General features: G+C 52.0%; 1 protein-coding gene across 2 annotated transcripts in view; it reads left to right on the forward strand.

The window, feature by feature from the left end:
• Window positions 1-20,525, forward strand: part of NOTCH3 (notch receptor 3) — a 38,422-nt gene extending 17,897 nt beyond the window's left edge. For both annotated transcript variants that reach the window (XM_027979127.2, XM_042249771.2), the window contains 10 exons: window positions 390-976; window positions 2,615-2,947; window positions 6,404-6,558; window positions 6,635-6,857; window positions 8,313-8,397; window positions 10,389-10,551; window positions 12,534-12,838; window positions 13,095-13,242; window positions 17,492-17,589; window positions 18,409-20,525. In XM_027979127.2, coding sequence (XP_027834928.1) covers window positions 390-976; window positions 2,615-2,947; window positions 6,404-6,558; window positions 6,635-6,857; window positions 8,313-8,397; window positions 10,389-10,551; window positions 12,534-12,838; window positions 13,095-13,242; window positions 17,492-17,589; window positions 18,409-19,464 — 3,153 coding nt within the window. In that variant the 3' untranslated portion in view covers window positions 19,465-20,525. The remainder of the gene's footprint in view (window positions 1-389; window positions 977-2,614; window positions 2,948-6,403; window positions 6,559-6,634; window positions 6,858-8,312; window positions 8,398-10,388; window positions 10,552-12,533; window positions 12,839-13,094; window positions 13,243-17,491; window positions 17,590-18,408) is intronic.
• The last annotated feature ends 29 nt before the right edge of the window (window positions 20,526-20,554 follow it).

Genomic DNA, 20,554 nt, shown 5'->3' on the forward strand with positions numbered 1-20,554 from the left:
GGGGTGGGGGGTAGGGGGCGTGGCTTCATGGGAGGGTGAGGCTTTAGGGGAAAGAAGTGGAAGAGGATTTCTGGGGAATGTTGAGATTACCTGGAGGCTGTGTGTGTGTCTTCGGAATTTGGAGTTGCGGCCTCTTGGGAAAGCTTGGTCTTACCTGTAAGGTGGGATTGGCAGTGGGAGCCGGGAGAGGTTGGGCTAGACCTCGGGAGATCAGAGGCGCAAGCTTTCCCAAGTTCTGACCCTCCGTATTTCCTTCCCTCTCCTCCGTCAACCCTCAATCCGCTTCTCTTTCCATTTCTCTTACCTTCCCTACTTTCTCCTCCCTTTCTCTCTTTCCCTCTATCCCCTGCCCCTGCGCTTTTTTTCCCCCTCTCCCACCCGACCCACAGCCCTTCTGGGGCCCGCGTTGCGAGCGGGTGGCACGCTCCTGCCGGGAGCTGCAGTGCCCAGTGGGTGTCCCGTGCCAGCAGACGGTCCGTGGACCGCGCTGCGCCTGCCCCCCGGGGCTGTCGGGTCCCGCCTGCCGGGGTTCCCGGGGGTCGCCCCCCGGGGCCGCCAATGCCAGCTGCGTGACCTCTCCCTGCCTTCACGGGGGCTCCTGCCGCCCGGAGCCGCTCGCGCCCTTCTTCGGCTGCGCTTGCGCGCCAGGCTGGACCGGGCCGCGCTGCGAGGTGCCCGCGACGATGCCCGAGGTATCCGTGCCGATGCCCGAGGTCCCGGAGGAGCCGGCGTGCCCGCGAGCCTCCTGCGAGGCCAAGAGCGGCGACAAGAACTGCGACCGCGAGTGCAACAGCCCCGGCTGCGGCTGGGACGGCGGCGACTGCTCGCTGAGCGTGAGCGACCCCTGGCGGCAGTGCGCGGCGCTGCAGTGCTGGCTCCTGTTCAACAACAGCCGCTGCGACCCCGCCTGCAGTTCGCCCGCCTGCCTCTACGACAACTTCGACTGCCGCGCCGGCGGCCGCGAGCGCACCTGCAAGTGAGTCCGTCCTCAGTCTGGGTCTCGTCTGTCCATACGCCTCATCTGACCACCCGTGGGCCCTGCTTCTCTGTCTGTCCATCCGTTTGCCTTGATCTGTCAGTCCGTCCTCAGTCTGTTCGTTGGGCTGTCCCTTCGTTTGCCCCATCTGTTTCTTGGTGTACCTTGTCTGCCCATCCGCGCGCAGTTTGTCTGTGCCCCTCACCTAGCCATCCGCGTGCCATTTATGTCTGTCTGCCTGTCTTCCCATTCTTGTGCCCTGTCTGTACATCTTTGTTCCCTGCCTATCAGTGGGGCAGTCCGTTTGTCCATCCATTAGCCCTTTCTGTTTTTCTGTCTGCCTCTGCACTCCATCTGTCCCTCTTTATACCTTGTTTGTTGGTCATTCTGTCCGTCCATGAATTCATTTTGCCCCTCTATACCCCCAGCTGTCTGTCTGCACGCCTGCTTGTCCATCCTCGGATCTCACCTGTCCATCTGTCTGTCTCTATGCCAGCCTGTCCCTCTATGTGCCCCATCTGTCCATCTGCACACCTTTGTGCCCCACCTGTTCATTCACATGCCCCTTCTGTCCTTAAGTCCACCCATGCGTCTTTTTACCCCTCTATATGCCCATTCATTTGTCCATGGCCCTGCTGGCCTTTCCCTGCCCCTCTTCTGACCTTCTCGGTCTGTTCATGAGGCCTGTCTATCTGTCTCATACATTCTGTCTATCCATCCATATTCTCTGCCCTGTCTGACCCTCTGTGTGTCCCTCTGTCTCCCCCTGTCTCATTCTGCTCCAGCCATCCTGGCTTCTTTTCCAGTCTTTAAATTCCCCGGGCTTGGTCCCATCTCAAGGCCTTTGCACTGGCTGTTGGCTCTGCCACGATGCTGTCCTTCAGGAAGTCACATGGCTCCTCCCTCATCTCCTTCAAGTTTTTGCTCAAACACAAGTCTCTCTGTGAACTCCTTCCTGGCCACCCATAGCACTTCCTCTGCTTAGTTTTTTCCCTTGGCATTCAATTCGTGTGTGTGTACATTTACCTTTAGCCTTTATTGGTGTGTAATCAAAATACTGTATGTTCTGCTCATTCATCATTTTTAATATATGTCTCTGCCCATCGTAATGACAGCTTCAAGTGCGTAAGGTTTTGTGTTGGCGCCGTATCCTTAGTGGACTTCCCTGGTAGCTCAGTCGGTAAAGAATCTGCCTGCAACACAGGAGACCTGGGTTTGATCCCTGGGTGGGAAAGATCCCCTGGAAAAGGGAAAGCTACTCGCTTCCGTATTCCTGCCTGGAGAATTCCATGGATAGAGGAGCCTGGCAGACCACCATCCATGGGATCTCAAAGAGTCAGACACGACTGAGTGACTAACATTTTCACTTCACGCATATCCTTAGTGCCTATAGCTGCGCTCAGCACCTAGGACGCGGTTGTCAATAGTTATTGACATTAATAATTGCAAAGAAACTGGCTGGTTTTCCAGAAAGCCTGATACATTCCACAGGCATGTGGATACATTCCAGTTCTCTGCTCCCTGAGGAGTCTTGGATGCTTTGTGGTGTATTTGTGCAGCGGGGGGGCAAGATGGGGGAGTGGGGGGGGGTTGGGGGTTGGGGGTGGCTCCCTTGACCCCGCCCTCCTCTGCCCCCAGCCCAGTGTATGAGAAGTACTGCGCGGACCACTTCGCTGACGGCCGCTGCGACCAGGGCTGCAACACAGAGGAGTGCGGCTGGGATGGCCTGGACTGTGCGGGTGAGGTGCCCGCCCTGCTGGCCCGCGGTGTCCTGGTGCTCACAGTGCTGCTGCCGCCGGAGGAGCTGCTGCGCTCCAGCGCCGACTTCCTGCAGCGGCTCAGCGGCATCCTGCGCACCTCGCTGCGCTTCCGTCTGGACGAGAACGGCCAGGCCATGGTCTTCCCTTACCACCGGCCCGGGCCTGGCGCTGAATCCCGGAACCGGCGGGAGCTGGCCCCCGAGGTGATCGGGTGAGTGACTCCACCCCCAGGGGAGCCGTGGGGGGCGCATTCAGATGCTAGGGAAGGGGCACCATTCATAAGGCCTTGTGCGTTTGCTGTGCTGTGCTTAGTCTCTCAATCGTGTCCGACTCTTTGCAATTCCATGGACTGTAGCCTGCCAGGCTCCTCTGTCCATGGGGATTTTCCAGGCAAGAATACGGGAGTGGGTTGTCATGCCCTCCTCCAGGGGATCTTCCCAACCCAGGGCTGGAACCCAGGTCTCCCACATTGCAGGCAGATTCTTCACCAGCTGAGCTACCAGGGAAGCCCCTTGTGCGTTTTACTTCCCTTGACATCTGGGAACCACTATTCTAGCTATTTTTAAGTTCCCTTCAAACTCTAAAACTCTGTGACTGAACTTGGCTTTCCTCCAGAAATATCTGATAAAGCACCTAATAGGTTTCAGGCACTGGTTTAGGTCTTTAGTCCAGTTATGTTTTCATTGATTTCACTGCTTAGGAAATGCCCAGTATGTGGGAGTGCCTTCTTGGTGGTACATACAGAGTCATATAATACATATAATACATACATCTCAGCCTCAGCACCATTGACATTTGGGGCCAGATCATTCTTTACTGTGAGGGGCTGTTCTGTCTTGTGCACTGTAGGATGTTTGGCATCTGCTCTGGCCTTTCCTGACTGGATGCAGGCAACAGATCTCCCCCCTCCCAGATGTGCAACCAGAAATGCCTCCTGTCATGGGCAATGGTACTTTGGGGAGCAGCAGAAGAGCACCCCCTCCTGACCCCTTTCTGCACCCCAGCCCTTCACTGAACCCCCTGATCCTATGCTCAGTGAGCTCCAATACCACCTCTGGCTCTAACTGGCCCACTTTTTTTGTTTTAATTTTTTATTTTTTAACTTATAAAATTTATAGTGAAGTAAAAGTCGCTCAGTTGTGTCTGATCTTTGCGACCCCATGGACTATACAGTCCATGGAATTTTCCAGGCCTGAATACTGGAGTGGGTAGCCTTCCCTTTCTCCAGGGGATCTTCCCAACTCAGGGATTGAACCCAGGTCTCCTGCATTGCCGGCGGATTCTTTACCAGCTGAGCCACAAGGGAAGCATGTAGGAGAGTTGTAAAATAAAAAACAAAGTTACATGTAGTTCCATTATATATTATGGGCTTTCCAGGTGGTGCTAGTGGTAAAGAACCCTTTTGCCAACGCAGGAGATGTAAGAGACATGGGTTCAATCCCTGGGTCAGGAAGATTCCCCTGTAGAAGGGCATGTCAACCCATTCCCATATCCTTGCCTAGAGAATCCCTTGGGCAGAGGAGCCTGGTGGGCTACAGTTCATTGGGGTCACAAAGAGTCAGACACGAATGAAGCCACTTAGCACGACTGTGTATATTATGGTCATTTTTAAGTAGATAAATTATGATTTTTAGTTGGAGTTTCAGTATCAAACTGTCAAAAATTAATATACATGGAAAATATAAAACTCCTGCTGGTGACCTGGTGGAGGAGCCAGAGGGAGATGTGGCTTCTGAACAGGGTAGAACCCTGACACAGAGAGGAGGGCTGGAAGTTAGAGATGAGGAGCAGGACCTCTGACTGGCATGAAGGAGGTGGGTGGATGGATGATGTGCCAGTCCTTGGCTGGGTGACTGAGTTGCTGGAAGTGTTCTCATCAAGATGAAGACACAGGGCTTCCCTGACAGCTTAGTGGTAAAGAATCTACCTGCCAATGCAAAGAGACATCAGTTCGATCCCTGTTTTGGGAAGCTTCCACCAGCGGTAGGGGACTAAGCTTGTGCATCACAGTTACTGAGCTTGTGCCCTAGAGCCCAGGAACCGCAGCTACTAAGCCCATGTTCCCTAGAGCCAACGCTCTGCAACAAGAGAAGTCAGCGTGGTGAGAAGCCCTCACACTGCAGCTAGAGTGTAGCCCCTGCTCGCCACAGCTAGAGAAAAGTTCGTGGAGCAATGAAGACTCAGCACAGCCAAAAATAAACAAACAAGGAAAATTATTTCTAAAATCTCTTTTAAAAAAGATTAAGACACCAGTTGAAAATTAGGGGTCACTTTGTGGCTTGTAGAGTCTGGAGGGAACTGGGGGTCTCGGGGAGACCCTCAGGAGGCGGCTAGGGTCTGAAGAGTGAAACCAACGAGCTTGGCAATCATGGTAGCCATGGAGGGACTTGAAGAAGTAGGGAGAGATGTGGGGAACAGAAGGATGACATGGGGACACTGAGTCCTAGAGATTGTTTGAAAGAAATTAGCTCAGAAAAGAGAAGCGGAAGGAGCAGAGACAGAAGGAGACCCAGGGCTTGGGGTACTGGGTATCCTGAAGAAGGAAAAAGTTTGGAAGGTTGGGTTCCTGGAAGCAGAGCCTGAGAGTCAGATATATGCAATGTATTGAAAGGGTGCTCTGGGTAGATAGGGGATGAGGGAGGCAGGTTGGGACAGGGGCAGGAACTGAGGCAGGAGGGAACCTCAGCCAGGATCGGGCAGCAGCCTGATCCCTTGGAGAGCTCTGGAGGGTAAAGTTGGTCCCGCCTTGAGACAGAAGGGCCAGCTTTTGTACACATCAGTCGATCCCTGGCCTAGGGCTTCCCTAAGTGGTGTCACCTCCCAAGTGAAGGGCTCCCCGCTTTGCTGAGGCCACTTCTCTGGGTCTAAGGAACAGCTGTGAACTGCTAGAAGCCAGTGCTCCTAGCAGGCAGGAGATGGATGCACCAGCCTGAGAAAGGAGATGTTGATGGGAAAACTGGCCATTGGATTCATGACTCAGAGGACACTGGTGGCCACAGCAAGACTGGCTTGGGAATTGACAAAGAACTTTAAGCATATGCAAAAACAGATCAGGGTTATGCACATCTAAGTACCTAGGGCCAAGCATTGACAGTGAACTCATATGGCCATGCGTTGTATCTATCTATCTATCTTTGGCTTTGCTGGGTCTTCGCTGTGGCACACAGGATCTTTGATCTTCTTTGCGGGGTCTTTAGTTGTGGCATGTGGGATCTAGTGCCCTGCCCAGGCCCCACGCGCTTGGCGCCGGGAGTCTTAGCCATTGGATTATGAAGGAAGTCCCCCATATGGCCATTCCTGTTTCATATAGAGTCTCTTCGATTTGTCCTAGTTCCCATGCTGTCAAAATAATTCCTAGATAGTGCGTCATTTCCTATGTAGACATTTCAACATGCTTCTCTGAACACATAAGCTCTCTTCTTAAAAACACTGTAATACCATAATCACAGCTAAAAAAATAAACATCCTTAATATCACCAAATATATCATAAGTGGATTTAAAAAAAAAAAGATAGTTTGAGGGGATATGGCGGGATGGATGCCGGATGGGAGTTAGTGGTGAGTAGACCTGCTCTCCTGAGAACCGTGTGGGGAGGTGGGCGGGGCCTGGGGCAGGGCTTCTGGCAGTGCCTGCTGAGCCTCCTGTCCCTCCCCTGTGTCTCTGCAGCTCTGTAGTGATGCTGGAAATTGACAACCGTCTGTGCCTGCAGTCACCGGAGAACGACCACTGTTTCCCTGACGCTCAGAGCGCGGCGGACTATTTGGGAGCGTTGTCAGCGGTGGAGCGCCTTGACTTCCCCTACCCGCTGCGGGCGGCGCGGGGTGAGGCCCGGCCCGGGGTAGGGGGATGAGGGTGGGCTTGGGCCCCTGGTAAAGACCCCCTGCTTTCTCCCCGCAGGGGAGCCAGTGGAGCTGCCGGAACCAAGCGTGCCGCTGTTACCGCTGCTGGCGGCCAGTGGCATCTTCCTGTTGGTCCTCCTGGTCCTCGGTGTCATGGTGGCCCGCCGCAAGCGTGAGCACAGCACCCTCTGGTTCCCCGAGGGCTTCGCGCTGCACAAGGATGTGGCCGTGGGACACAAGGGCCGGCGGGAACCCGTGGGCCAAGACGCACTGGGCATGAAGTGAGGACCCTACCCGATCCCTTACCCCATCCCTGACTATGGCCGGGCCTGAGGAGCCCTTGAGCCCACCTTCACCTGACTCTGACCTCTGACCCCTACCGGACCCTAACTTCAGACTCCAGCTTGGACATCAGTGTTTGTCTCCTTGACCAATGACTCCATAATCCCTAAGAGATCACCCCTGATTTGTGACCCTTGATCCCCTTTCCTATGGTACAGTTCCCTGACTTAGATCCTATTGTGACAACCCCCTCCCCCAACCCCAGCCTCTCAGACTTCACCCTGATACTCTGAATGTGTTCCCACATGACTGTGGATCTCATGACCTCTGTCTGCACCCCAACCCCTCACTGGACCCGCTGATCCTATCCTTTGTGAGCCCCAGTACCACCTCTGGCTCTAACCTACCTTGACTTTTTTTTTTTTTTTGGTTTTAATTTTTTAGTTTTTAATTTATGAAAGTATGACTTGGAAAATACAGAAGAAAGTTTCATATAGTTCCACAATAGTATATTACAATTATTTTTTAAGTAGATAAATTAAGATTTTTAATTGGAGTTTCAATATCAAACTCTCAAAAAATTAACAGAATGAATAGACAGAAAAGCAGAGGGATATGGTAGACCTGAAAAGCAGTATGAGCCAATTCAACATAATTAAGATTATACAATTTTCACACAACAGCAGGGTACAAAATCTTCAAGTTCCCGTAGACTATAAGCCAGGAGATACTGGCCCATACCCAGGGTCATAAAACAAGGTGCAAAAATGTCATGGTCTAAAGGTATAGAAATCATATAGAGTCTGTTCTTTTGTCACTGGAATCATGTTAGAAATCAATATCAAAAGAAATTTGAAAATAACCCACATATTTGCAAGTGCACTGTGACATTTACCAAGAGACATCTTTGACTTAGCCATTGAAAGCCTCAGGAATAACCTACCCTGACTCTTGACCTGACCTCTCACCCCCTTTCCACCCCAACTCAGTGCTCATTCCCCATGATCCTCAGTCCTGGCCTTGGCCATGGCCTCCACCTCCCTGACCAGCCCCTCCAGACTCCAGCCCCACCCTGTCCTAATCCCTGAATTTACCTCTCCTGTGACCCTGTGCCTTCTGCTCCCTCTCCACAACCTCTTCATTCCTGGCTACATCCCTCACCCGCTATGAGGATAACTCTGTCTTCCATGACCTACGATGTCATCTGCTGTAACCCATGCTGTATGCCTGTGACCCTCACCTGTCCCACAGACATCTGCTCTGACCTCTGACCCCACTCCTGTCCCTTCCCCAGTTCCACCTGACTGTCACCCATCACAACCCCTGACTGTACCCCCTGCAACCCTGACCACATTCTGCATCCCATCCTTGGACCCTGTCTCTTGACCCTGGGTGCCCTGCCCCTGCTGACCCCATTGTCTTTTCTCCCCTCCCCCCTTCCACTGCCCCCACAGGAACATGGCCAAGGGTGAGAGTCTGATGGGGGAGGTGGCCACCGACTGGATGGACACAGAGTGCCCCGAGGCCAAGCGACTGAAGGTTGTGTTCCCTCCTGTGACCCCTGCCCTCAGGGTCCTGGGTGGGGGCCCAGTGGTCAGTGGGAGAGCCAGGGGAATCCCTGCTGTTCCTGGTTCCTGAGAACAGTGACAGCAACCACCCCATCCTGCTCCTGGTGTCTTTCCAGAGGGGATCCCCTATCCCAGAGAGTGACTCTGCATTCTCTCTGATGTGGCCACCTTAGTCCATCGTGCCCAGCCTGAGAACACCCCCAGCTAGTCTTTTCCTGTCCAGGGGCCACACCGATGGGCCTTGTCTTTGCCAGCGAGAGTTGCCATAATGAAATCCTGCAGACTGAGTGGCTCAAACAACAGACATTTAGAAATCACACCTCTGGAGGCTGGGGCTTCCAGGTGGCACTGATGGTATAAAGAACCTGCCTGCTAGTGCAGGAGAGGCAGGAGATGTGAGTCCAGTCCCTGGGTCAGGAAGATCCCCTGGAGGAGGCATGGCAACCCACTCCAGTATTCTCTCCTGGAGAATCCCATGGACAGAGGAGCCTGGTGGGCTACAGTCCATAGGGTCGCACAGAGTCGGACACGACTGAAGCGACTTAGCAGGCACAGATACACACTGAAGGCTCTAAGTCCAGGATCAGTGTGCTGGCAGGGTTGGCTTTTGGTGAGGGCTTCTTATCTTGTAGAATGTGTCTTCTCACTGTGGCCTTACATGACCTTTCCTCTTTGTGTGCAGAGAATGAGGGAGAACTCTGGTGTCTCTTCCTCTTCCACTGGTCCTGTTGGATTAGGGCTCCACCCATATGATCTTATTTAACCTTAATTACTTCCTTAAAGGCTCTATCTCTAAATATAGTCATGTTGGGGGATTAGGCCTTCATCACATGATTTTTGTTGTTCAGTTGCTAAGTCCTGTCTGACTCTTGGCGACCCCATGGACTGTAGCACGCCAGGCTTCCCTGTCCTTCACCATCTCCGAGTTTGCTCAAACTCATGTCCATTGAGTTGGTGATGCCATCCTGCCATCTCATCTTCTGTCGTCCCCTTCTCCTCCTGCCTATGTTTTAATGTTTGTTAAAATGGATACTTCTATCGCAAATGACAGCCAAAGAAATCTGCTTGCTCCAGGCTTTTTTTTTTTTTTCTTTCTTTCTCATCCAAAAGTGGGTGTTAAGTATATGGTGCAGAATGTTTATATGGGTGTTGTGAAATTATTGCATCATCTCTCCCTTTTTTTTTAAGGTTAATTAATTAATCCTTGGCTGTGCTGAGTCTTTGTTGCTTTGAGTGGGCTTTCTCTAGTTGTGGCGACTAGGGCTGCTCTCTAGTTCTGGTGGGCAGGCTTCTCATCGAGGTGGCTTCTCTTGTTGCAGAGCATGGGCTCTCAGGCGAGGGCTCAGTAGTTGTGGCGCCCAGGCTTAGTTACTCCGAGGCATAATGAATCTTCCCGGACCAGGGATCAAACCCATGTCCCTGCATTGGCAGGCGGACTCTTAACTGCTGGACCACCAGGGAAGTCCCTGACTGCATCATCTTCATTTTACCAATGAGCTCAGAATTCTGGGGTTACAAGCCTACTAAGTGACAGTGTCAGACACTAAATCCACAGTGAAGGGTGTCTTATCCTCCAGGACCTTTTCTGGCTAGCTGTCCATCACCTGGCTCTCCTCTTTTATGAAATGAAACTCCCCACCTGGGTCCTTAAGCTCAGATCTGATCTGATCAGGCTCTGGTTAGTCCTGTGTGTGCTCCATCGCTCGGTCATGTCAGACTCTTTTCAGCCCCCACGGACTGTAGCCCGCTAGGTCCCTCTATCCATGGGATTTTCCAGGCAAGAACTGGAGTGGGTTGCCATTTCCCACTGAAACCCCTAGGAAGCCCCTATCAAGCACGATGTTAGTGGCTTCTCAGCACCCACCGTGTGTGCATCTCTGTGAGAGAAATCTGTGAGAATGCCCAGATGGTTCCTCTGTGTCTCCCAATTCCTTGTGAGACCCTGGGTCCTTGTGCCTCCAGGTGGAGGAGCCTGGTGTGGGGACTGAGGACGCTGTGGATTGCCGCCAGTGGACTCAACACCACCTGGTTGCCGCTGACATCCGCGTGGCACCAGCCATGGCCTTGACACCACCGCAGGGTGATGCAGATGCGGATGGCATGGATGTCAACGTGCGCGGTCCAGGTCAGTGATGGCGCCCCTGCCTCCAGAATGCCCTTGATCCATCCTGCTCTTGAGAGGTTCCATCTGAGTCTGTGCTCTGGGAACAGCTGGGTGTGTCTGGCTGTCTGTCAGTGGGTTAATCAGTCCTGTTAATCAGGACTCTTGGTTGTATGTGATAATAGCCCAACTCAAGCTAACTTAAGTAAAACAAGGGATTTACTGGCTCTTGTAAACAGAAGCTTCAGGCACATTTGGATCCTGGACTTGTCAGCTTTTGGTTCCAGTTCAGGCAGTCTTTCTCCTGCAGGCATTACACAACCTTTTTCTCATTTGTAACAGCGAAAGTCCCAGGATGAGGGTTTTTTTTAATGTAGCTGTTATGTTTAAATTTAATGCACACATTCTTGTTGATGCTCAAACTATTGTATCTTTGGCCAATGAAAGCTATTTATTTATTAAAAAAATTTTTTTGGCTGCACTTGGTCTTTGTTGCAGTATGTGGGCTCTTTGTTGCTGCTCACAGGTCTTCTCTAGTTGCGGTGCAGGGGCTTCTCATTGCCGCAGCTTCTCCTGTTGCGGAGCACGCCTCTAGGGTACCCGGGCTCAGTAGTTGTGGCACACGGGCTTAGTTGCTCCGCAGCATGTGGAATCTTCCCAGATTAGGGATCCAACTCGGGTTCCCTGCATTGGTCCGCAGATTCTTAATAACTGGGCCATCAGGGAAGTCTTCCCAGGATGAGTTCTGGTTGGATAGTCTAAGGTCACGTGCCCCAGGTGTGAGCCAATCCGTGTGGCCTGCGGCCTGGAACATGCAGATTGACAGGCCTGGGCTATATGCCTGTCCCTGCAGCAGGGGTTTGCCTTTACCTAGGGCTTGAGAATGGAGAATGGGGGTGCTAGTGGCTTCCTAAGGGAAATAAGAGCAAATGCTTTTGCAGAGTAGAGCAGGCCATGGTGTCTGAATCCTCTGAGGTCTGTCTTTGCCACATTTTATAATATGCCTCCTGCAGCTCTGATTTGCTTTGGCTCCAAATGACTCGCACCTGTGGCTGTCTTTTGACTCCCTTTAGGCCCCCATGTACTTGGTATTTTATGTCCCTCGGTGCAGCTCCTAAACAGTGGATGCAGGTATATGAAAGGCTCAGCTCCTTTGCCTCAAGCTGGATTACAGCTCTGGGTACAATTAAGCTTTCAGAGTCCCGCTTTGGGATCAGGCTGAAATGCTGTTGTTGTTCAGACTCTAAGTCGTGTCTGACTCTTCCCGACCCCATGGACTGCAGCACAGCAGTCTTCCCTGTCCTTCACTGTCTCTCGCAGTTTGCTCAAACTCATGTGCATTGAGTCGGTGATGCCATCCAACCATTTCATTCCCTGTTGCCCCCTTCTCCTGCCCTCCATCTTTCCCAACATGAGGGTCTTTTCCAGTGAATCAGCTCTTCGCATGAGGTGGCCAAAATATTGGAGCTTCAGCTTCAGCAACAGTCCTTCCACTGAATATTCAGGGTTGATTTCCTTTAGGATGGACTGGTTTGATCTCCTTGCTCCAGCACCATGATTCGAAAGCATCAATTATTGGGTGCTCAGCCTTCTTCATGGTCCAACTCTCCCATCTGTATGTGACTCCTGGAAAAACCATAGCTTTGACTAGATGGATTTTTGTTGACAAAGTGAAATAACTCAGGCTGAAATAACTCTCCAGGAATGTGGTCATCATCCACTTGCTTGACTTCCTTCCTCTCTCGTTCTGTGTACCCTATTGCTTAGGAGGCCTGCTGCCACGAACCAAATGCCTGTGAAGCCTCATCCTGGGTTGGCTTCGGAGTACCTGACACAAGTGTGTGTGTGCGTGTGTGTGTGTGCGATGGGAGGATTGGCCCCTCGATCTTGTACTTCTACACATCCCACTTCCTCCTAATGCAGTGCACTTCCTCCTAAGACAGCGTCGTATTCCCCGGGAAGGCCCTGTGTCTGCCTCCCTTCTGACACACTCCTGGTCCCTGCAGATGGCTTCACCCCTCTAATGCTGGCCTCCTTCTGCGGGGGAGCCCTGGAGCCAATCCCAACCGAAGAGGACGAGGCAGAAGACACATCAGCCAGCATCATCTCAGACCTGATCTGCCAGGGGGCACAGCTTGGGGCTCGGACTGACCGCACTGGTGAGACGGCCCTGCACCTGGCTGCCCGCTATGCCCGGGCTGACGCCGCCAAGCGGCTGCTGGATGCTGGGGCAGACACCAATGCCCAGGACCACTCCGGCCGCACCCCCCTGCACACGGCTGTCACTGCCGATGCCCAGGGCGTCTTCCAGGTGAGATCGGCTTGCTTCTTGGGACTTCAGAGCTGGGACACACGTCAGACAGACTTGGATTTGAGCCCTGGTTCTGCCTGTCAGAGCTCATCTTTCTCATTTGTGAAATGGGGATATATGAGTATAGAGTTACTGTCAAGTAGCTGCTCCCTGGTTCCATGGGAGGCATTGGTTGGGGTCCTCAGAAGGCTTGGGGGTGCTTCTTGCTCCCTTGTTCTTGCCATGACTCCCCCGGCTGCATCCCCGTCTCCCCTAGATTCTTATCCGGAACCGCTCTACAGACCTGGATGCTCGCATGGCAGACGGCTCCACGGCACTGATCCTGGCAGCCCGCCTGGCGGTGGAGGGCATGGTGGAAGAGCTCATCGCCAGTCATGCTGATGTCAATGCTGTGGATGAGCTCGGTAGGCTTTGGGGGTAGTGGTGGGTGGGGGCTGAGACAGTGTCACCTGACTTGGCGTGAGCTCACACCCACGCTGAGACCCAGTCAGTGAAACCATGCACTCATAACAGGGGTTCACCATGGCCTTACACTCTCATACATTTATTATTATTTTTTTAATGGCACCCATTAGCCTATATTGTGCTGCAGTGATTTAGAAAAAGGTGCCTTTCCACATGGGGGTTCCCAGGGGGCTCAGTGGTAAAGAATTTGCCTGACAATGCAGGAGACACAGGAGACATGCATTCGATCCCAGGGTCAAGAAGATCCCCTGGAGTAGGAAATGGCAACCCACTACAGTATTCTTGCCTGGAAAATTCCATGGACAGAGGAGCTTTTGGGCTAGAGTCTGTGGTTTCACAGAGTCTGACACAACTGAAGGACTGAGCAGGCAAGCATGCCATTCATTCTCCAAGACACTTTCTTTCCATCTGCTTTGTTGGAAGAGCATACACTGGTGCCACCTGCTGGACTACTGGTATAAAATTTGCAAATCAGCCAATCTGTAAGTGGGGATCACTTCTTGCTTGGAGGCGGCTTGCTTGCCCAACAGCAACCTACCTTGTGTCTAGAGAACCTCACATAGCCACAGATATACTCGGACTCTTTGGAGGCAGGTGTTCTCAATCTCAGCAGCCCTGACGTTTGGGGGTTGGATCATCCTTTGCAGTGGGCGCCACCCTGTGCAGTGTAGCATTCTTGGTCTTGACCCACTAGACGCCAGTGGCACCCCACCTCCCAGATATGACAATCAAAAATATCTCCAGACATTGCCAAATGCCCCTTAGAGGAAAATCACCCCTGGTTGAGAAATATGGTTCTAGAAGGGCACTGGCCAATAGAACTGTCTGTGATGATGAAGTGCTCTTGGTCTGTGCTGTCTAATATGGTAGCTACTGGCAACGCATGGTGATTACTGAGTGCTGGAATGTGGCTGGGGTGAACAAAGAACTGAGTCTTTATTTCATTGAATATTTTAACCTTTGTTTTGCCTTTTTTTTTAAAAAAATAGCTGAATTGACATATAATTCACATGCCATGCAATTCATTCAAGGGTAAAATCCAGTGATTTTTTTTTGTATAACCACCTGTGTGTGTGCTAGGTTGGTCTCCGTCATGTCCAACCCTTTGTGACTGCATGCACTGTAGACTGCCAGGCTCCTCTGTCCTTGGAATTCTCCAGGCAAGAATACCGAAGTGGGTTATCATGCTCTCCTCCAGGGGACCTTCCCAACCTGGGGACTGAACCCACATCCCTTATGTCTCCTGCACTGGCAGCTGGGTTCTTTACCACTAGCGCTGTCTGGGAAGCCCCCTAATATAACCAAAGGGTTGTGCAAATATCATCACAATAAATTTTATTTTGTTTTTTGTTACAATAAATTTTAGAATGTGTTCATCACTTGAAAAAGAAGCCTTTGCCTCTTAGCCATTCACCCCTCCACATCCCCATTTTCCGTGGCCCTTAGACGATTGCTAATGCACTTTCTCTCTATAAGGATTTGTGTATTCTACTTTATATAAATGGAACCGCACAATATGTGGTCTTTCTTGGTTGGCTCCTTTCACTTAGCCTGATGTTTTCTAGGTTCATGAGCCTGCAAGTGGCAGGTATATACATGGTAGCATGTACCAGTATTACTTTTTGTTTATTTTGTGGCCTTACTGTGAGGTTTGCGGGGTCCCAATTCTCTGACAGGGATTGATCCCAGCCATAGCAGTGAAAGCCCGGAATCCTAACCACTAGGTCACCAGGGAACTCCCTCTTTTTTTTAAGAAAATTATTTATTTTTGGCTGTTCTGGGTCTTCGGTGCTGGCTTTCTGTAGTTGTGCTAAGTGGGGGCTACTCTCTTGTTGTGGTGCTTGGGCTGCTCACTGCTGTGGCTTCTCTTGCTCCCGGGCCCCAGGGCTCACAGCCTTCAGTGGCTGCAGCTCCCGGGCTCTAGAGCACAGGCTCAGTAGCTGTGGTGCCCAGGCTCAGTTGCTCCACCGTATGTAGGGTCCTCCCACACCAGAGACTGAACCATGTCCCCTGTGTTGCTGGGTTCTTAACCACCGGGTTCTTGACCACTAGAACACACAGAGAAACCCCCTTTTTGTTTTTAATGACTAAATAATACTCTATCTTATGGATGTACCACATTTTGTTTATGCATTCACCCACTGATGGACATTTGGGTTGTTTCTGCTTTGGGGGTATTATGAATAATGCTGCTGTGGAATTCATGTGTCAGGATTTGTGTGAACATGGTTTTATTTCTCTGGGATGTATCCCTAGGGGCAGACTTGCTAGGTCACATGATAAACTCTTTTTAACTTTTTGAGGAACTGCCAGACTATTTTCCACAGTGGCTGCCCTATTTTTCATTCCTACCCACAGTGTATAAAAAAGGTTCCGATATCGCCGCATCCTGACTGACAGCTTGTTTTTCTCTGTCTTTTTGTACTGTCCTTAGTGGATGTGATTTGGTATCTCAATGTGGTTTGATTTACATTTCCCTGATGGCTAATGATGTTGAGCATTTTCCCACATTTATTAGCCATTTGTATATCTTTGGAGAAATGTCTATTCAGATTCTTTGCCCATTTAAAAACTGGGTTATTTGTCTTTTTATGATTGAGTTATAAAGGTTCTTCATATATTCTAGATAGGTCTCTTATCAAACATACAGTAGGTTTATTATATTTATAGGTTTTCTTTCAGTGGGGACTGTACCCCACAGCATATGGGATCTTAGTTTCCCAACCAGGAATCAAACCCCCCACTCTGTGCAGTGGAAGCTTGGAGTCTTAACTATTGGACCATCAGGGAAGTTCTTGTCGGTTTTCTTTTTACTTTCTAGATGATGTCCTTGTGTGTGTTAGTCGCTCAGTCATGTCTGACTCTTTCCACCTTCTGTCCACGGAATTCTCCAGGCAAGAATACTGGAGTGGGTTGCCATTCCCTTCTGCAGGGCATCTTCCTAACCCAGGGATTGAACCTGAGTCTCCTGTGTCTCCAGCATTGCAGGCAGATTCTTTACCCATTCAGCCACTGGGCAAGCCCTTAGTTCCCCTACAGCGGAAGCTTGGAGTCTTAACCACTGGACTGCCAGGGAACTTCCCTATAGGTTTTCTTTTTTACTTTCTAGATTATGTCCTTACAAGCACAAAAGGTTTTTCATCTTGATTATGTCCAGTTTAATCTATTTTTATTGTTGTTATTGTTGCTTGTGTTTTGGGTGTCATATCTAAGAATACTTTGCCTAATTCAAGGTCTTGTGAAAATTTACTCCTGTGTTTCTTTCTAAATGTTTTGTAGTTTGAGCTCTTACATTTAGATACTGGATTCACTTTGAATTACTTTTTGCATGTGGTGTGAGGTAGGGGTCCAACTTTGTTCTTTCGCACGTGGAGATCCGGTTGTACCAGTACCATTAAAAAAAATAACTTTATTTATTTTTGGCTGTGCTGGGTCTTTGTTGCTGTGTGTGGGTTTTCGCTAGTTGCAGTGACTGGGGGCCACTCTCTAGCTGAAGTGTGTGGCCGCCTCACTGTCGTGGCTTCTCTTGTTGCAGAGCATGGGCTCTGGGCTCAAGGATATCAGTAGTTGCGGCTCCTGGGCTCTAGACCACAGGCCCAATAGTTGGGGCACACAGGCTTTAGTTGCTCCAAGGCACGTGGGATCCTCCCAGATCAGGGATCAAATTTGTGTCCCCTGCATTGGCAAGCAGATTCTCCACCGCGGAGCCCCCAGGGAGGCCCTCCAGCATGATCTGTTGAGAAAGTTATCCTTTCCCCATTAAACTGGCTTGACACCAATTTAATTAATTAATTTATTTTTTGCCATGCTGTGAAGGTTGTGGGATCTCAGTTCCCTGACCAGGGACTGGACCTGGGCCGTAACAATGAAAGCTTGGAATCCTAACCACTAGGCTACCAGGGAACTCCTTTTTTTTTTTTGTAATTTGTATAAACTAAGAACCACCTGTGACTGTGGCTGTTGCACTGGACAGCACAGCTCTACATACAACTTAGTGAGGCCCACATAATATGCTCCAAATATGGAAAGTTACACCTATAGCTGTGCACACATGGACCCAAACACAGGTACTCAGCCTACCCTCCCCCCATTCCAGCCCATATTCTAGACACTTCCTGTCCCCCCCTGTGGGGGAGGGGCAGCTAATGAGCCAGGTCCTGACCTTGACCTCCCCTCACTTCCCCACAGGAAAATCGGCCTTACACTGGGCTGCAGCTGTCAACAACGTGGAGGCCACCTTGGCTCTGCTCAAAAATGGAGCCAACAAGGACATGCAGGATAGCAAGGTGAGCCCAGCCTTTGGTTCACCTTCAGCCCTGGAACAGCCTCCACAGGCAGCAGAGAGCAGATTGGGGGAGGCTAGCGGGGACATTCACCCTGCCTGTAGCCAGCGTTCATGTGGGATCAGGGGCCAAGAGGTTCCAATAGTGGATCAGGGGAGGAAGTATATGGCAGTTGCTGGTGACCTTGGGCAAGCTACTTAACTCTTCTGAACTTCTGTTCACATTTTTGAAATGGAGAAGCAACAGTACCCACCTCATTGCCTCTTCCAAGGATTCAGTGAGCTAATGCTTTTGTAAGGTGCTTAGAGAAGCCTCAACAAAAGATAGCTATTATGACTTGTTTGAACAGTAACCTTGCAAGCTGGTATTACTCTCATTTTACAAATGGAAAAATGAGGTTCAAAAGAATGCAGGGGTAGATTCCATCTTTATCTAAAATTTCCATGTTATATTTGTTATGTATATATATTTTTGTATTAATCTTAACTTTAAAAACTGCACTAAATACCGTTTATTTTGATAGTAGAATTTTTCGCCACCCCCTTAAATTCTGTGCCTAAGGTGAGTGCCTCACTCTCCTCACTCTAGTCCTGGCTTTGGGGCCTGAAGTTTCTTAATAGGTGCTGGATGAATAGGGCTTTAAGGAAAGAACTTGCCCAGTTTTTCATCCAGGCAAAACTGAGATTCCAATCAAGGTCTGTCTGTCTGCAGAGTATGAACTCCTAGCTGTTTCCCCCAGAGACTAGAGGCCTCTGTGACGTTAGGCAGGACTTAACCTGACTCTTGACCCTGACATCTTGTGGGTTCCCGGGCCCCCCACAGGAAGAGACTCCACTGTTCCTGGCCGCCCGGGAGGGCAGCTTCGAGGCGGCCAAGCTGCTGCTGGACCACTTTGCCAACCGGGAGATCACAGACCACCTGGACAGGCTGCCCCGGGACGTGGCGCAGGAGAGGCTGCACCAGGACATCGTGCGCTTGCTGGACCAGCCCAGCGGGCCCCGGAGCCCCCCTGGCCCCCACGGCCTGGGGCCCTTGCTCTGTCCGCCCGGGGCCTTCCTCCCCGGCCTCAAGGTGGCGCAGTCCGGGGCCAAGAAGAGCCGGAGGCCCCCGGGGAAGGCGGGGCTGGGGCCGCAGGGCACCCGGGGGCGGGGCAAGAAGCTGACGCTGGCCTGCCCCGGGCCCTTGGCCGACAGCTCGGTCACGCTCTCGCCCGTGGACTCGCTGGACTCCCCGCGGCCCTTTGGCGGGCCCCCCGCGTCCCCTGGCGGCTTCCCCCTCGAGGGGCCCTACGCGGCCGCCACGGCCACGGCCGTGTCTCTCGCGCAGCTGGGTGGCGCGGGCCGGGCGGGTCTAGGGCGCCAGCCCCCCGGGGGCTGCGTGCTCAGCCTGGGCCTGTTGAACCCCGTGGCCGTACCCCTCGACTGGGCCCGGCTGCCCCCACCCGCCCCTCCAGGTCCCTCCTTCCTGCTGCCGCTGGCCCCGGGACCCCAGCTGCTGAACCCCGGGAATCCCGTGTCCCCCCAGGAGCGGCCCCCGCCCTACCTGGCCGCCCCAGGACACGGCGAGGAGTTCCCCGCGGTGGCTGGGGCCCACGGCAGCCCCCCCAAGGCCCGCTTCCTGCGGGTCCCCAGCGAGCACCCTTACTTGACCCCATCCCCCGAGTCCCCCGAGCACTGGGCCAGCCCCTCCCCGCCCTCACTCTCGGACTGGTCTGACTCCACGCCCAGCCCGGCCACTGCCACCGGGGCCTCGGCCACTGCTGCTGGGTCCCTGTCGGCCCAGCCGCTCCCCTTGTCGGTCCCCGGCGCTCTTGCTCAGGCTCAGACCCAGCTGGGGCCCCAGCCTGAAGTCACCCCCAAGAGGCAAGTGTTGGCCTGAGGGCTCCCCAGGTCCTGGATTTGGGGAGGCTGAAGGGGCACCCCGTCATGATTCCCCTCTCTCTCCCCTTTTAGTCCATTTCATTCTGTTTCTCCTTTTCTCCTGCACACCGCCCTCCTTGCAGTGTGACCAAGATAGGTCACCAGGCTAGGGCTTCAGTCTTCCTTTATTTATAAGGGGTGCAGGCTAAACCTCACCCTTGGGTCCTGTGGTGAGTCTAGGACATCCACCTGCCTCTCCCCTCATCCTGTGGCCAACACCCCCCTTACCCCCATTCTCTCTTTCCCCTTTTTCTTGCCTTTTCTGGCCCCCCTCTCTCACTCCTCCTGCTCTGACACAAGTGGATTATTATTATTTTTTTTACATTTTGTATAGAAACAAATTCATTTAAACAAACTTATTATTATTATTATTTTTTACAAAATATATATATGGAGATGCTCTCTGCCCCCCTGCGAACCCCCCCAGTGCCCCCGTGGGGCTGAGTCTGTGGGCCCATTCGGCCAAGCTGGATTCTGTGTACCAAGTACACAGGCATGACCGGGCTCCTGTGTACCAAGTACACAACCCTGGTGTGTACCAAGTAGGCACCCTTGGGCGCACCCTCCGGGGCTAGGGGTCGGGTGAGACCTGGGAGCCTCCTCCCTGCTCCACCTCCCTCACTTCACTGCATTCCAGATGGAACTTATTTTAGAGCTTTGCCCTCTGGCCCAGAGAGCCTGCCCACAGTCCCTCCACCCCCATCCTAGGGTGTGGGCCTTCTCCCTTTGGGAGCTGGGAGGGTGGGGTGGCTGGTGGGAATATGAGGACCAGGGGAGATGTGTGCATTCTACTTTGTCTCCCTGTAAACAATGGGCCTGCAGGAAGAGAAGGAGCTGCCTGCCTGGCACCTCTTCTTCCTGGTACTCCCCTGGCCCAGCCTCAGGGCAAAATAGAAGTATTTGTAGGCTATTTTTGTAATATAGCTTCTGGTCACAATCCCTGTGTAGCTAAGTCCCCAGGCCTTGCATTGTACAGCCCCCTGTTCCGTCACCACCTAATAAAGGAATAGTTAACACTCAGTGTCGTTGTTGTGTGTCTAGGTGAGGAG

The sequence above is a fragment of the Ovis aries genome, chromosome 5 (genome assembly GCF_016772045.2).
Source record: "Ovis aries strain OAR_USU_Benz2616 breed Rambouillet chromosome 5, ARS-UI_Ramb_v3.0, whole genome shotgun sequence".
Classification (NCBI taxonomy): Eukaryota; Metazoa; Chordata; class Mammalia; order Artiodactyla; family Bovidae; genus Ovis; species Ovis aries.